This window comes from Oxyura jamaicensis, chromosome 4 (assembly GCF_011077185.1).
Source record: "Oxyura jamaicensis isolate SHBP4307 breed ruddy duck chromosome 4, BPBGC_Ojam_1.0, whole genome shotgun sequence".
In the NCBI taxonomy this organism is placed as follows: domain Eukaryota; kingdom Metazoa; phylum Chordata; class Aves; order Anseriformes; family Anatidae; genus Oxyura; species Oxyura jamaicensis.
In genome coordinates this window covers 83,343,861-83,360,467 of record NC_048896.1, presented here as the reverse complement: position 1 = coordinate 83,360,467, position 16,607 = coordinate 83,343,861, and the positions used below count along the sequence as shown (strand labels likewise).

The 16,607-nt window shown below is 34.4% G+C and overlaps 1 protein-coding gene across 2 annotated transcripts in view; it reads right to left on the bottom strand.

The window, feature by feature from the left end:
- The window catches only part of STK32B (serine/threonine kinase 32B), a 162,787-nt gene that overhangs the window by 132,379 nt on the left and 13,801 nt on the right, over positions 1-16,607 (bottom strand). For both annotated transcript variants that reach the window (XM_035325020.1, XM_035325019.1), the window contains exon 2: positions 4,319-4,374. In XM_035325020.1, the coding sequence (XP_035180911.1) occupies positions 4,319-4,374 (56 nt within the window). The remainder of the gene's footprint in view (positions 1-4,318; positions 4,375-16,607) is intronic.

Genomic DNA, 16,607 nt, shown 5'->3' with positions numbered 1-16,607 from the left:
AATTTCTGTTTTGAGGATTTTAAATTGTCCACTTCTGAATTTACTTAGAAGAAAAACATTTAACATGTGAATAAAAAGCTCTTTGGAGGAAATAATTTCTGACCTTGTATATCTCAAATGTGTTTAGAAATAATAACAGCTGAAATGTGTAAAGCATAGTCAGCCTACAGCTCTTAAAAATATATATATTTCCAACTACATTCAATGGACACCAAAGTTTAAGAAAAGAGCTACCTTCATCAGCCTAACAAATCAAGTTCACCAAAGCCAATAAAGACACCTTTAGAGGTGTCTTTACACATACCTATCACAGCCTGGTTATCTCTGTCACTGTGGCAATATCTCAAAGGTCTGTATCAGTACCCATACGCACTGATGGATACAGATATATACACTAGGTATGTATACATGTGGCCAGGAAGAGGGGACAAGTATTTGGTGAGTGATCACACATCAGCCTGCCATAGTTTGCATGTCACTTGGAGTGAAATGTTGCTACACAGGCTCAGAGCTCAACTTCATCATCTCCTTTACTAGGGTGCAACCTGAGCTCTTAAGAACTCCTTTCCAAACTAAGAAAATCATGCCTGTTTTTTTCCAGAAATTAGCATGCTCCCTTTTATCTCTTTTCTCTATGCACATTTCCTATGCTCTTCACAACTGCTGTGATATATCTTCACCTTCCTTAGGGAAGAAGCTACAGAGAGTAGAATACTACTCTGATTTAAACGTCCTAAAGAGAAGAGCATGTTCTGGGGCAGTTGCTTAAAACAGGAGACCATTTCTCAGAAAAGGCAAGCTCTTGAAATACAAAGCATTTGATACCAAATGGACCAGGAATTTCTATAATAACAGATGTTACTACTGTGAATTGAAAATACCAAAGGAAAAGGAAGGAAGTTGTTTTCTGTAACCAGCTGGGAGGAATAGAGAATAGCTGATGAAGTAATCTTCCCTGATGAAGGAGGGAAGGTGCTGAGGATAACCTTGAGCTCTGTGCACAAAAGAAAGCTGAAATGCATGGAATCTCTGCTATATCAGATACCTACTGCAGTAATATCCTGTTGAGGCCTAAGGTTGCTGTAGCAACCACAGTAATTTAAGAAATATTTAAGAACTGGCCACTGTAAGACAAGACAAGGTTCAAGACCATCTAAGGAACCTGCAGGTGTGCAAGTCCATGAGGCCAGATTAGATGCATCCATAGATCCAAAGGGAACTCGTGGCAGTCTGGTGAAATTCCCACTGACTGGAAGAGGGGAAACATAACCCCCATTTTTAAAAAGGAGAAAAAAAAAAAATAAAAAAAAATAAAAAATAAAAAAAAATAAAAAAAAAAAAAAGAGGAAGACCCAGGAAACGACAGACCAGTCAGTCTCACCTCTGTGCCCAGCAAGATCATGAAGCAGATCCTCATGGAAGCTATGCTAAGGCACATGGAAAATAAGGAAGTTATTGATGACAGCCAGCATGGCTTCACCTAAGGGCAGATTGTGCCTGACAAATCTGGTGGTCTTCTATGATGGGGTTACAGTAAAGGTAGATAGGGGAAGAGCAACTGACATCATTTGCCTGGACTTGTGCAAAGCATTTGACACTGTCCCACACAACATCCTTCTCTCTAAATGGGAGACATGGATTTGAGGGAGAGATCACTCGGTAGGTAAGGAATTAGCAGGATGGTTGCACTCAACGAATTGTGGTCAATGTGTCAATATCCAAGTGGAGATCAGTAATGAGTAACATTCCTCAGGGGTCAGTAATGAAACCAGCAACATCTTTGTCACTGCAAAGGACCTACCTGAGGTACTGCATTCATCTGTGGGGCACCCAACATAAGAAGGACATGGACCTGTTGGAAAAAGTCAAAAGAAGGGCCACAAGGATGATCAGAGGCCTGGAGAACCTCTCCTATGAAGAATGACTGAGAGTTGTGGTTATTAAGCCTGGAGAAGAGAAGGCTTCAGGGAGATCTTGTAGTCACCTTTCAGTACCTAAAGGAGGCCTACAAGAAAGATGAAGAGGGACTTTTTATAAGGGTATGTAGTGATAGGACAAGAGATAATGGCTTTAAACCAAAAGAGGGTAGATTTATATTAGATCTTCGAAAGAAATTCTTCACTCAGAGAGCAGTGAAACACTGGAACAGGCTGCCCAGAAAAGCTGTGGACGCCCCATTTCTGGAAGTGTTCAAGGCCAGATTAGATGGGGCTTTGAGCCACCTGGTCTAGTGGGAAGTGTCCCTACCCGTGACAGGGGGGTTGGAAATGGGTGACCATTAATGTCCTTTCTGACTCAAACCATTCTGTGATTCTGTGAAATACTGAGAGAGAAAAAGTGATTGTACAAACAGTAATAAAATAATAATAATAAAGTAGAACATACCTTTAAAATCTAGTGCTGTCAGAAAACAAAAAGGCCACAGAGTAATCATACACTTTCCTTAAACTGCTTTATTCCTGTAATACCAAACATGGCTTTTTACATGTTGTAGAATGCTAGAGCATAATATACCCCAAACAGTAAACAGCGAGTCAATAGAGATTAAAGACTTTGCATCATCTGTTGATATTTTCTGCTGCCAGGTGCTTCCAGAAAGACAGTAATGGGAAAAGTTGCCAGCAAAGAGGCTTCTAAATGAATGTTAAAGGCAAGACTGACTCACTGAGAAAGACACTTGAAATGGTGACTGATTTGCTGTTGCGCTTTTGGCTGTGGTATAATAGGTCATTTTGAAATGTGTTTCTTTCTTTCCCTGTCTGTAGAAGGAAAAATCAGCTGATTGGTTAGACACTTGCATTCATTTGGGAAAAATAAGACTGTTAATGCCAAGGACTATTCTGTTGCATTGACAACTACAAAATAAGGATTCAAGTTTAAAGGGGACCTTATGTATGAGTAACATGTTCTCTCAGGGTAGTGAAAGTATTCTCACACACACATAGCATCTAAATAGGTTCACAAGGACATTGCAGCCATATGAACCTGTTAGAAAATTAAAGTTTCTAGAAATGTCTTAGAAACATTCATAAATGTTTCCTAAATGCTATGGGGAATAATGGGTCACCATCAAACAACAAACCTATAAAAGGTGTGTAGGCTTATGTTATTTTTCTGCATGACATGGAAAGATGGGGACCCTTTTGAGAAGGCACAGGCAGTAGAGGTGTGAATGGGAAGGCTTTGAGGAAAGATGGGTGCAGTGATCTTTGTGATGACCAGCATGATTTAGATATACCTTTAATAGTTTATTCTGGACCAACCTTCAGTCCAGCAATGGACCTCTATTTGGTTTGACATGATATTCCATCAGCATATTGTGATAATAAACAGTCACAAATCTCCATCTGCCCTGACTTTTAAGGGATTCTTAATCTCTATTTTGCACTAGCAGTATATTCTCCTGTTGATTTCAAGGAGGGCTTCTCTTGGAATATACTGAACCAGATAAGGACCGTGCCATGAAGGACCATGAGGTTCTTCACAAAGTATTCCAGCTTACTGCAAACTGGAAGTAATTTTTATGCACGGAAGACCAAAAGCCAACATAATCCTATGTAAGAGTTTAATGTGTAAATACAGTATCTAACACTCATCTGGCATATATTGAAGAATCATTTAAAATAAGATCGAGAGATATTTCTTGAACAGTAACTGAAGTTATATTTCACATCCAAATGTATTCCTCCAAGTAATGGTTTCTAATGTTTTTATAATATGATTTTCTCTGGCTGCATGGTCTTGTATTTACCCATATTAAAATTTAAAACCTTGTTATAGTCTTTATTATAGCAAAGAAAGGTCATCTACTCATGTGTAAACAAACCATTAATCTTCTCTGTTTCAGCAAAAGCCCATTGAATTAAGCAAACATTTACTCAATGATCATAATTACAGTGTATGTCAGTTCATACAGTCTGAAGCACATTGAATCTATGCAAAGTGCCTTTAAAATATTTCAATTATTTTAGAGACATGAATGAATCCAAAGATTTCAGAACAAGAGCTCTCTGGTGGACTGTCTAAAAAAGTAGTGTGCTCTTACTTTTTTGTATATTCCTGTCTTGGGGACTAATTTCTAAACTTTCCTAATCCCCATTGAAAAGGCTTAATTATTATAATCATCTTTTAATCAATTAGCTTAGTGAATACATTGTAACTGAAATGGTTTAATGAATAACTAGAGTCAGTATGGTTGTGATGAGATGTACTTAAAAACAAACTACAAACATACATTCCTTTAACCTGATCAAGGATGGAAAAACACAAATGAAATCTCTATTAGATTTTTAACTGCTAAAAATAAATTGATTCTTACCTTTCCAAAACTCCCCTTCCCAATAGCCCGCAATATTTGAAAATGGTCAAAGTTAACTGCAAAACAAAGGAGAGAAGAGAAGTACAGTTTGTAGAGTGCTAAGTTAGAAAACAGATAACAAAAGAAATGACAATGATTCCAATTACTGTAACTTTACCATGTGATATTTACCTTCTACCCTTAAAACACCAAATATATTTAATAGCTAACAAAAAGTTTCCATTAAAACAAGTTCCATTAATTTTATTCATCAATCCATGTATCAATCCCAATGTATCCAATCCCCTGTATTTCCAAAAAAAACCATATCTCTGCCTTAACCAAGAAACAAGACAATTAACCTGTCTTAACCAAATAAAAAGACAAAGTTACAATTGCACATCTATAAGAGAAAGCTGCTCATTATTTTTTTTTACAACATTTAAGATGTTTTAAGTGGTTATTGAATAATTCAGGTAATAAATACTACCTGCTAACAGAATATGTAGTGATAAAAGGATAGTATATTTCAAGTAATCACTGTGCAGTGATTCCCCTATTCTTTTATAGTGATGAAAGCTTGCCCCATGGTGAACTAGTAGGATCAACTCCTCTAGACTTTGCCACCTTAATACAGTACATAATTCTAATATTTAAGACTATTTTGTAGATGTAGAATACATTTGTTTGGGAAATTTTCTTTTTAGCTTGTCAGTAGAATGGATTTACTCCCATTTCATGAAAATCTGACAGAGTCTATCCTAAACATGGAAGTGGTTTACTGTGAAAGTGAGTGAGAGATTTCATTTCTCAGAAATGTCATTACTGTTGGTGTTGTATGAGACTGAACACAGCATGACCTTCAAATCTCTGGTTCATTGGTAGGTCTGGTGGTTAAAAAATCCAACAACATCCTGAACAGAATTGATTTAGAATCATTGAAACACAAACATGACAACGTGTGATACAAATTTTACAGTCATTTGTCAAAAAAGAATCTCACTTAAAGCTAAACTCAGTGAACTGGAGTTGACAAAGTTCACTGCAACTTAACAGGATTTTTTTTTCTTAAAACTTTCTTATGTTCCTGGCTTTGGTCATGTATCTTCAACTATATGCCTATTATTGCCGTAAGAGTAATCAACAAAATTATGCAAACAGACTGTCACTGTAAAAATGTGGTAATGTGAACAAATACAATAAAATATGACTTACATCATGATGAAGAAAAACATATAAATCTAATAATAGGTTAAATATTTATTTAAAAAAAATATATCAGCTGAAGCTATGTCATGAGTAGAGTGCTGTAAGGTTGATGTAAATCAAGCCACTGAAAGAGGCAAAAATCTTATTTTCCCTTTTGCAGTTGTATCTCATTTACACTATTAATATCACATAATATTAATATTATGTGATATTAATAAACATTTGTTTATTATGCTTGCTTACACTGTCTTCAAGGAAACATGGTTACCCCTTTCATTAGTGCAGCTATAGCAACCATCTTCCTGGTAATTGCTGGAGACTAAATCAAATCCAGAGCTAACAGATCTGAAAGAGCAGCTGACTCTCATCTTGAGCAAAGATGTTAATTGTGAATACAGCTGTTTTAGGATTTGGTTACAACAAAACAAAACAAAACAAAAACAAAACAACAACAACAACAAAAAAAAAACAACAACAACAAAAAAAAGCATAACTTTGCAAAGGATTAATAAGCTGTTATTGCTGGAAAACAAATTTTGCACTTAATCATGTACGAGTTAGGGTTATCCAAATGTTTGAAAGAAGCAAGATTCTCTGTCAACGACTGGCATGTTTGTTCCCCGCCCACAGATTTTAGCAGTGGGATGCTGTCTTGTAGCTCCTGTTTGTCATTACTGGTGTGATAAGCAAGATGGTTAGTTAGGATAATGCCTTCCACACAGTCATGTCAACTTAACTCTTGTTCCCACAAGTCATCCTTCCCAAGTAATGATTGCAATCTTTAAGATGATCTTTAAGTTTTATAGGAATTGAACACAGCATTGGAAATATGCAAAAATAAATAAATAAATAAATAAAAACAAATAAATAGAAATGTTCATCTCATTCATTTATTCAGTGTGGAAAATTCAGCAGCTTTTCCCTCCATCACCTCCAGCTGGTGTTCTTCAGGTCACTCCCCTGCTTTCAAACCTTCTGATGTTTTCTGTTCATCTTACCAAGTTTTAACAAAAAATTTAATTAAAGAAAGCTTATTTTGACTTTGTCCTTTACCAGTTCAGGCCAGCTCCCAATTACAACTGGAAAACTGGTAATGCAATCTATATTTATCCATTTTTTATTCAAGTCACATTTCAGTAGACCTTGACTACATTATTGACCTGAAGCCTGGCTGGTTTTGAGATATATCGGCTTGATAAATTATTTCATTTTTTAATTTCCATTTTGATTTTTTATTAAGAAACTGAAATAAAACATTATTGGCTATGAGAAAGACATTTTTGTTGTCCTTATAATTTCTATTCTGTTTATCTGTATTTCTCTAGTGGTCCTTATTGCTCTGAACAAGTAGAGAAACTTCTTTTGTTATTGGATTTAATTATAAATTGGACTTCCATAAGAAAGAAATAATTAAACAATGCATTTGGCCATGAGTTACATGGCCGTGGATTATTAGCAAGTCAAATAAGTGGTTAAAAAACATAACTATAATAATTGATCAAATTTTCTCTATTTTTATATTTAACATGATTAGAAAGTGGAATGTAACATTTTCAAATCTTCATTAAGAAAAAAAAAAAAAAAAGTACTTTTTTTCTGTAATTCACTGTATCATAAGCCTTATCTTAAATCAAGGTACAGTGATTGCAACATGTTTTGTGTGATAGAAAAGAAAGATCATCTTAAAAGACTGTAGAAGTATGTGAAAACGTGTCTGTATTTGAAATGAGCTAAAGTCGTAGCCACTGCAGTTTTCTGAAAAGGGTTAATTCACTAAGCTGAGGCAACTTGATCTCTTTTGATCATCCAAATATAATCGCAGTGTATACTCAAATGCTGGTAAAGTTCATCCCTATGGGATGTTAGGAAAGGATAATAAAAGGGATAATTTTGCAGTTGAGACCAATCCAAGTTCAGCTGAAGGAAAATTAAGATGTTTTAAGAAACTGTTCCATCAATGGCACATCAGCCATGTAGAAGTCAAGTTAGCACCACAATCCTAATAAAGAGTGAACGGTCAAGTTAAGTTTACTGAGACCTTGTTGCTAGACTAATCATTCTCTTCAGGCTTTTTTAATCTCCAACTGTCAGATTTTGACTTATTTTGCTCACCACACTTTTATTTTTTTTTTTCTGTTCTGTATGTACTTTTTCTCCCTTCCAGTGAAAATTCAACACCACTGGGTCACCACTTATTCCAAGAAGAATTACAGCTCTCTATGACCTCTAGCATTTCCAATGTTTAAAATATCATCAAGATCAGACACTGCCTTTTCCTCTGTGTAAAGAAGATATCACAAGTATTGTATTCTTGTCCTCTAAAACATGACATGTCTAACTCTCTTGTGGAGCCTGGTGCTGTAGCTAATGACATTTTCCTAGCACAAGCCTAGCTGAGATAATGGTGTGGTTGCAGAAAGACAATTTCTTCAGTAACACTAATATAACTATTACCCTTTTAGAAATAGTTTGCTATATTTTACTCAAGAAGAAAAAAAATATGTTGCAACTTTCTGATAATTTCTTTAATTTTATTATTATGCCATACTTACGTGATCTGAGATATCATCTTTGAACTTCAGTTTCAGAGAATAGATATTTTTCAGAAACCAAAATTAGTTTATATTGTCTTCAGTTATTTTTTCATAAAGACAAATCCACAGAATGAAATTATGAGCGATCCCACAACAATATGAAGTAATTTCCTTTCAGTTTGTTTGATTTTCAACATTTTGGAAAAATCAAGAAGAAAGAATCAAAAATAGTCACCATTAATTAAAAGCTGAGAAAGACTATGGAATAAAACAAAGATATTAGGCTAACTAAGGGGGAAAATATTTCAATGTTTATGGTGTCTGTTGCCTGATACATTATCAGAGTGACTGACACCTGTTAATTTCAGTAATGAGATATATATGCATATAAAATAATTTTGTTTCTTTCAGTTTAGTTACACTCAAATAAATCTTAAATGAATTCCATTTTCTTTGTTAGTTCAGAGGAATTAACATGAATAACTGAGGACAGAAACCTCAGTGTGTCTCAGCAGCCTTCAAAGCTTATTAAAATTACTATAGTACTTCTATACAGAAATAAACAAGATGAATAACCAAGCAGATACAGTCATGTATATTCAGTACTCATGATTTAGTACTCAAGCTGGAGTCACCAGCTTGAATGGATATAGACAGGAGAAACATAAAGAGTGCTTAAAAATTAGATGAACAGACATAAAATGGTTAAGGTAGTCATAAAGAGTCACATTCCATCATGCTCTATTGATGGGAAATCACTAGTGAAGAAAGATTCTGTTTAAATTAAGTATGAAATGAATTTTTGTTGATGGAACAGAAAAGCCAGCAGTACCTTTGAGGCTAGCAAAGAATACAAAATCTGTGTAGCTTCATTAGGTTTATGTGTGGAATGAGCCATCCCTATATACTAATTGATTGGGGAACATGCTAATTAGAAAGAGTTACATAACTGAAGGACAAGAAAAAAAAAAAAAAAAACAGTTTCAGATCTGATTTTATCTCATTAATGATGGAGCATGGCATTTTTTATCATTGTATTTAGGGGCCTTGCATTTAAATTGCATTACAATGGCTCAATTCTTCAAGCTTAATGAGTGTTTTATTCTCAGTATAAACTGTTTCTAATTATTATGTTAATCATTTTTTATAATTATCCAGAGTTTAGTTACAATTAGAAAAAAAATGAAGATCTTTTTATGTTAGATAAATGTAATTCAAAATTTAGCTAACTTTGCTTTGAATTTAAAAACACATTTCAGCCTGATTATGTTTGTAGTCTGAACATATGGAAAGTGTAATTCCTGTCTCATGGAAAATTCCGATACTTGAACATTAGGCTATTCTCAAAATAAAAGTTATTTCAAATGAAGTTATGACTATTGATTTTTTAAAGTAACTTTCCTATTATCATTTGAAATAAATTTTTCATTTTGAACTGATACCATGTTTTGCATTTTAAAATATCATAAGCAATAATAATCAACTTCCACCCTCTACAACTCCAGCTGAAGAAGTTCAGAAAAGAGTTAATCTTACAAAAGGAAATATGTATTTCAGTTTCCTCTATCAAAATGAAATGTTTTCATGATAGTGATAAACTTCTATTTCAGACTTCCTGATTGATCAAGAGTGATTTCTTTACAGTTTGTTCAGCACTAAGTTGTATGCCTTGTGATTATGACTGTGTCTAGTCATCTATGACAGGAGGTCATTGACTGAACTATATCATCCATAAATTGGGTATACTCTTAGCACTTCAGTGATGCACATTTTGTTCACTCAGAGGTGGTGGTATGTTGGATAATGGAAGGTGTAATCAGGTACAAGATTTGGGTCTTTGTAAAGAAAAGGGAGTATCAGAATCCAACGTCTTTGTAGAAGTGTTGTATCACAGAAATGTAGTATAGCTTTAAATGGAACCAAAATGAAATCAGCTTGAAAAGATAAATTTGAATTCCATTCCAAAACCAGCCTTGTTTTCCCAATATAAGACTAAATTTTGTAACAGAAATTAACAGCATTTTAATTTTTCAGTGTTTCCCATTTTCCAGAAGTTTTAATTTCCCATTAAAAAATTATTCAAAGGAAAGTTCTTTTTTTTTTTTTTTTTTTTTTTTACAAAAAATTATTTTTCGGGGTGTGGGGGGGGGGGGTGGACACACAACAGGGGGAATGATTGTCCGTATTTTTTGATATCTCCCAGCTACATCATCTTTAAAATGTGGTGAAGTGTAACAACCTCTGCTCTAGATTGCCAAAAACTGGTATAAAACCTTAGTACTATGGAAAAGTATCATTCTATATCTCTTATTTTGTATTCCATTAAGAAATATCTGTTACTATAGATTGAATATAAAATAACATGTTGTGATGCATTACGGGAATTCGTATTTCCTTATGTTAATACTCTTCCAAGGTGACAATTCACATACAATTTAGCTACATATCAAATTCATAGAATAGATGATGAACAGTTTTCTCATTAAAACCAGTGCCAACATCATGGTATTCTACAATGTGTTTGGTGAAATTCACCTCAAGTTGTGCTGTTAAAAGTGTGGTTTTTTGCTGAACAGGTGGCAAATTTTTTGGATATATTAAAGCACATACTGAGAATAACTACTACACTACCAATTGATTTACACTGTTAGAGAAACAAGTATGTGTTGCCATAAACAGAAATTCATTTGAAATCCCAAAGAAAAATAATATTTGAAAACAAGCAAGCTGCTAAAAAAAAAAAAAAAAAAAAAAAAAGATGCTAGGATTGATACTTCTGTAAAAGAACATAAAACCTTTTGTAAAGTTATTTTGCAAATGTTGGAAAAGAAACAAAGATGCAGTTTTGCATTCCCAACTTGGTTCTGACACCTAGGAAAACAAGAATCTGCTTGTGCCTAGGATTTAAGTGAAATAATTTCTCTCCAGAGCTGTTTACACTTCTAATAAGGCAAAATAAAATTATATTGCCAATAAATATATCTAGTTTGTAAAATATATCCATCAGCAAACTGAAACCTGTAAAATAAAGTGTGCTCCTTAGGCAAGTCATACAAGCTGCAAATCATTACAGCTTTCTGAGAGGAACTTAAACTGAAACTACTGAGTGCCATTCTACAACCTGAATACCTGTTCTGTGGAATTTGAGAATTCCATCCCATGCCCCTTCCCACTCCCTCCCCCCCTCCAAAAAAAAAAAAAAAAGTAATACCTAGGATTTGAGAATGTCATATGCCATGAGCTACTGGGAGGGATTTACAAATATCAGAGACTTGTCCACAACTCACTGAAATCAATACAAAATTCCTATAGCCATAAACTATAGTAGCATTTTGATTTAAGAACTGCCATTCATTTATGCCTAAGATCTTCTCAAAGTTACCTTACTAAGGGCTTCATCAGAAGCTCCTGGGATGGCAGGGATTGTTGTGAGCATTACACAGAGGAAAAGCAAAAAAGGTCTTGCTCTGTGGAAGGTGTGGGAATGTTCGGGGGCTGCATTGCCCCATGCGAATTTTAACGCTAATTCAATGAAATTAGCTCCTGCATTCTGAATGATTGAGTCCATAGAGGTGTTTAATGGCACAAGTTAATGGTAGTGATCAGAAAAGCTCTTGTGACTGCGTATCTCTGCCACAGTCTTTCTTAGGAGCATTAGATTAAGAAATAAATATTTATTGGCTTTATGCCTCTAAAACTTGTCCCAAATTTAACCATTATAAATCATATTCAGAGTGCTTGGTGTGCTTGGTGTGGTCTTCAGACAGCTTGCTCTGTTTCAGCAGCACACACAGAATGAGGTACCTGGCAAAAAGAATGTAATTGAAAAGCAAGTGTTTGCTTGTGATGGTTTGCTTGAGCAAATATAAGGAGAGATTAGAGGAAAAAAAAAAAAAAAAAAAAAAAAAAAAAGTTTATTTTAATAAATATTGTCAATGTGAAGCACACAAATGCAGTGTGAAAGTTCTGATCTTTTGATTAAGAATTCAATTTCATCTCCAAGGAAAGCAAATAGAAAATTATCCAGATTTCTCATCTTTTTGCTTTGTGACTGCTTTACCACTTTTTCACTTGAGAAGGAAGTGAAGGAATTACAAAATGAAGAAGTTTTGGTCTCAGCTAAAATTCAGAATTCCTCTCTGTTGAATATTTATGATCATTTTTGTTTTTCTGTTATTGTCCATTTGTGTCTGCATTGAATGTATGCATTTCTGAGTGCTTCTTTGCCAAAATCAATATATAAAATAAAATAAAATAAAATAAAATAAAATAAAATAAAATAAAACTATTTAAAGATTTTGTTTTCCATCAATGAAGTAGAAAATGAAATGAAGTAGAAAACACTTTTATTTCCCAACATCATTCATGTGACAGAAAACAGGGAGGAGAGCAGGAACATCCCTTCTGGTGGCAGATGGACTTTTAGATTGGATTAAAATAACTGGGGTACCTCATGATATAAAAAGTTTAGTTTTATTATAAGTCTACTTTCAGGGGCAGTAGTCACCTTCATAAGGAAGTTTTGTCACTTACTACTGTAGGAAACCTTATGAAAGCAGATAATCTGTCCTGCCAGTATACAAAGGGAGTCTGCAGGCAACTTCACTATTAAAGCAAATGAGCAAGATGTCAAAGCTGAGAAGTTTGAATGCATCCAAAATCCTGCTCACTTTGCACTATAGAAAATATTTTTTGTAATGGAAAAAAAATGGTAAATCAGCCATCTAATCCTTTCCACAGAGTTTGCAGTAGTATAATTGATCCTGAGTAGGCCAAGGAACTAGTGTGGGGAACTAGGTCCAGTGTGGGGGCAGAGTCATTCAGCACAGGGACAGGAACCTGTGAAAGATTCTGCAAAGGAGATGGCAAGAAATTTTATTATAAAGAAAGTAAGTCTGAGATGGTCTAACAATAATTTTTGCTAATTTATACCTATCATATAGATATTACAGTTTGTAAAACCTGCAATTTATGTATTATTCATTTACAGATTTTATTATTATTATTATTATTTTTAATGCAAAAGGGGGGATCAAACACTCATCCCTGTTATATTAAAATATGCTGACTATCATTCCTCCATTTTCTCCTCAAACATAAGCAAGTACAGGCAATAAAGGTAAAGGCAACCAATCTGCCTATTGAAAATAAATAGGAATAGTAAAAAACATGTTATGCCAGAAAGATTTAAATTAATATAGTCTAATGTACAACTGCTAATATCTGAAAATATTGTAACTCATTTAATCTAGTGGATTTAAAATTATTGCCTAATAACAAAACAAAACAACAACAACAACCTGAATAAACATGACACCTAGTCATAAAATAGAAGGAGCACCAAATTTGTTGTATTTGCAAAAAGTCAGCCTTCCCATCTTATATGGATCAAACCCAAGCTGATGGCATGTCCTCATGTGAAGTGCAGTATAAAATAGGAAAGAATGACTGTCTGCTTAACGTCACCATTGATGATGTGAGCTGCAAAAAATTAGCGCAGTGTGATATGTTTTACTTGTCTTTTTTGGAGGGATCAGGCAAGGTCTTCAGAAATTCCAGTGATGAGTAATGGTACATGCAACAGCCAAGATGAAGCTCCCTTGATGGGTACCTAAGATTTAAAATAGCAGTAGCTGAAACAGCTCCACATGAAAAGAGACAAAATTCAATAGTGGCAAGCATGAATGGAAAACAATACTGTGAAAAAGCAACTCAAATTATAATATTTCCTGATACAGGATGTCATTTAAATGAAAAGGCATCTACAAGTTCTGAAAAAAATTAGAACTATAGGATAATGCAGACCTGGAGTGGGGAAGAGACTGAGACTGTAACTAAGAAGAGGAATCTCTGCAGTCAAGCCCTTGCAGGGGAACCACAGACAAGACATTCTTCTAATGCTACTTCCATACCCATGGGGGTGGAGGACTGTTGATTAGATCAGTCTGAAAATAGTAATTTGGTACCTTAGACTGAGAGCAAGAGTCTAATGATGGTCCTACCCAGATGGTCTTGATCGTGTGGGTCAGATTACTGTAAACTTTTTGCAATATTATTTTGAAGCAACCTTTCTCAGAAGCTCATTGGTCTTCTGACACAATGACTGGTCAATCATCCATATGTTAAGCTGAAAATATAATTGGACTTCAAATACAGGGACTTTCTCTTTCAGGTTTAACATAAAAGTTAGGTTTAACATAAAAGTGAAATGAATTTGCATTACCAAATCAACTACTCTTTTTCAACAAGCGGCAAATAACCACAAATTGTTGTGAAAGGCCTGTAATGACTGACCATGGATTTTATGTATTGGTGTATTATTTAATGTTATGAAAAATAACATCAAAAGTCAGATATTCCTTAAGATGGACTGAAATGTAAAAATTCTCACCTTTGCCATATAGCTATTATTGGTGTTTATCAGTGTCCAGAGTCTGTGTAACCACACCAGCCTAAAGCCCAGAAAAGTTTTGGTTGTAGCTGGGAACAGTTATATATTAGTACTATATTAGTGCTGTAGGGATGTTCATGCAAGCACATGATTCTTTCTCCACGTAAGCTGGCACTGGAGTTATATGACATGAAGAATTGAATTTACTAGATTATTAGGCTTGGTGCATTGGGTAACAATGGCCATCAATTGCAACTTAATTCCAAACCATGACCTCATTGCCAATTCAGACTAACTAGGATTTAGTTAGGCAGTGTCAAATCTTCAGGATAATCATAGGTTAGTTTACCTCAGCATAAGATCTTGCAACTGCTTTAGTTGTATCTACATATGTTAGCACATAACATTCATGTAAACTTTTTCTAATATAGAAAGGTTTCTTTTGCATAGACTAAATTGTTTAGTGGAAAGTAATTAGAACTTCTATTATCATCTTAATCACTCATCCAGGTATTCTATTATAAAGTAGTAATTTATACAATTTTGCTATTATAAATTCACAAGTCAGTAAATTTATTTTTTTAAGATCAATGAACATTTTAATTAAGTTATTATGAAAACAGTTCGATTTTGCTACAGGACTGAGCTTTAATTCAAAAAAGCTATTAACTTAGTAGCAACAGTGGAAACATCAAAAATCATGAAGGAACAACAGAACTGACATAATAGACCTTATCACTGTCAGTGAATAGCAAGGAAGTCTTTCTGAGACTCATGCTGTTCTTAAGCTCTTTCAATGGGTAAATGTGACATTGAAACTAAGGAGAAAAGTTTCAGGACCTGCTCAAGTATAAGATGCCTTTAAGACTTTTCATAAGTAATGAAATGTATCTCCCTTTTGTTGAGAAAAGAGGGTTTCTGACTGATGGTATTGCTTACTTATGAATGAGCTGACAAAAAGAATCTCTGAAATCTATTGCTAGGAGAAATAGGTTGACAGGTATGTCCAAAAGGAAAGGTAATCTTTAAGAAAATGTATTGCTAAAGTACAGAAGGTCTAAATTCCACTTTAGCTATAATAGATTTCCCAGTGAGATCAGTAAATACACAATAGACTATGAAGCATCTTTTTTTTTTTTTTTAACTAGAAAGTAGGAATATTCACCTCCCTCAGTTACTATGAGGATAACCTCATTAATAACTGAACTGGAAGGCTGAGGGAAGTTGCTATGGGAATAAAATGTCAAATTTCAGTGGACCAAACTGTTTATTCATACAATAAAATTCACCAGAGTCACCTCCAGGTGAAGAATAACTCTTTAAATGAAGTTATTGACAAAATCATCAGCAAGGCATCAGTCAGTCTTATCAAGATGGAGGCTTCTATAATGCCAAATGGGGCAAGGGAGGCTAAGAAACCCTGTTGCTTTAGTATTCTTTGGATGTTGGCTCCAAGACCACTTTTCTTGCAGATAGGTTTTCAGAAAATGAGTCTTGGTGCTATGTTTATCGGAGGCTAGGAAACCATGTGAATAAGACTTACTCCAAATATCTAGTCAAATTATGAGTTGTTGTCCTCTTTTTCTTTTAAGTTCAGGTCCCTTTCTATCTCTAAAATTGAATATGGAAGAATTAACTCTTTTGGTTTTGTTTTATCTGTTTGTTTATTTTTAATCATGATTACAAATGAAACCCCGGGGGCAAATAAGGACATTAAAGGATCAAAAAGATGCACATTTCAATTGACATTACTTCCCATTTAGTGTTTTTAAACTCAAGAAAACCCCATGGATTTCAAAAGAATTATGACAGTTCTAACATGTAGCAGGAGTGTGCCTGAAATGTGGAGCAATAGACTTGTTTTACATTTGTCACTGTAAGATTACTTTTCCTCGGTTTGATACCAGAGATGTTCCCTCACAGAAAAAAAAACTTTCAAAAAAAGTAGGAAAACCTGCCAGATGTAAATGTGGCTGTCTAGGTCTGGTTTATCTTTTTGGAGCTGAAACTAATATCAAAATAGCAAAAACTTCCAGAACAGTGAGATTCACTTCTGTGGATGTCCAGGCATTTCTGTCTCATGGTTCTTCCTCATCAAAAAGTCACAAGTGTTAACATGAAGAACAATCTATAGGTCTCCGAGTTGTGAAGGCACCTGTTAAACCTACTGGCCACA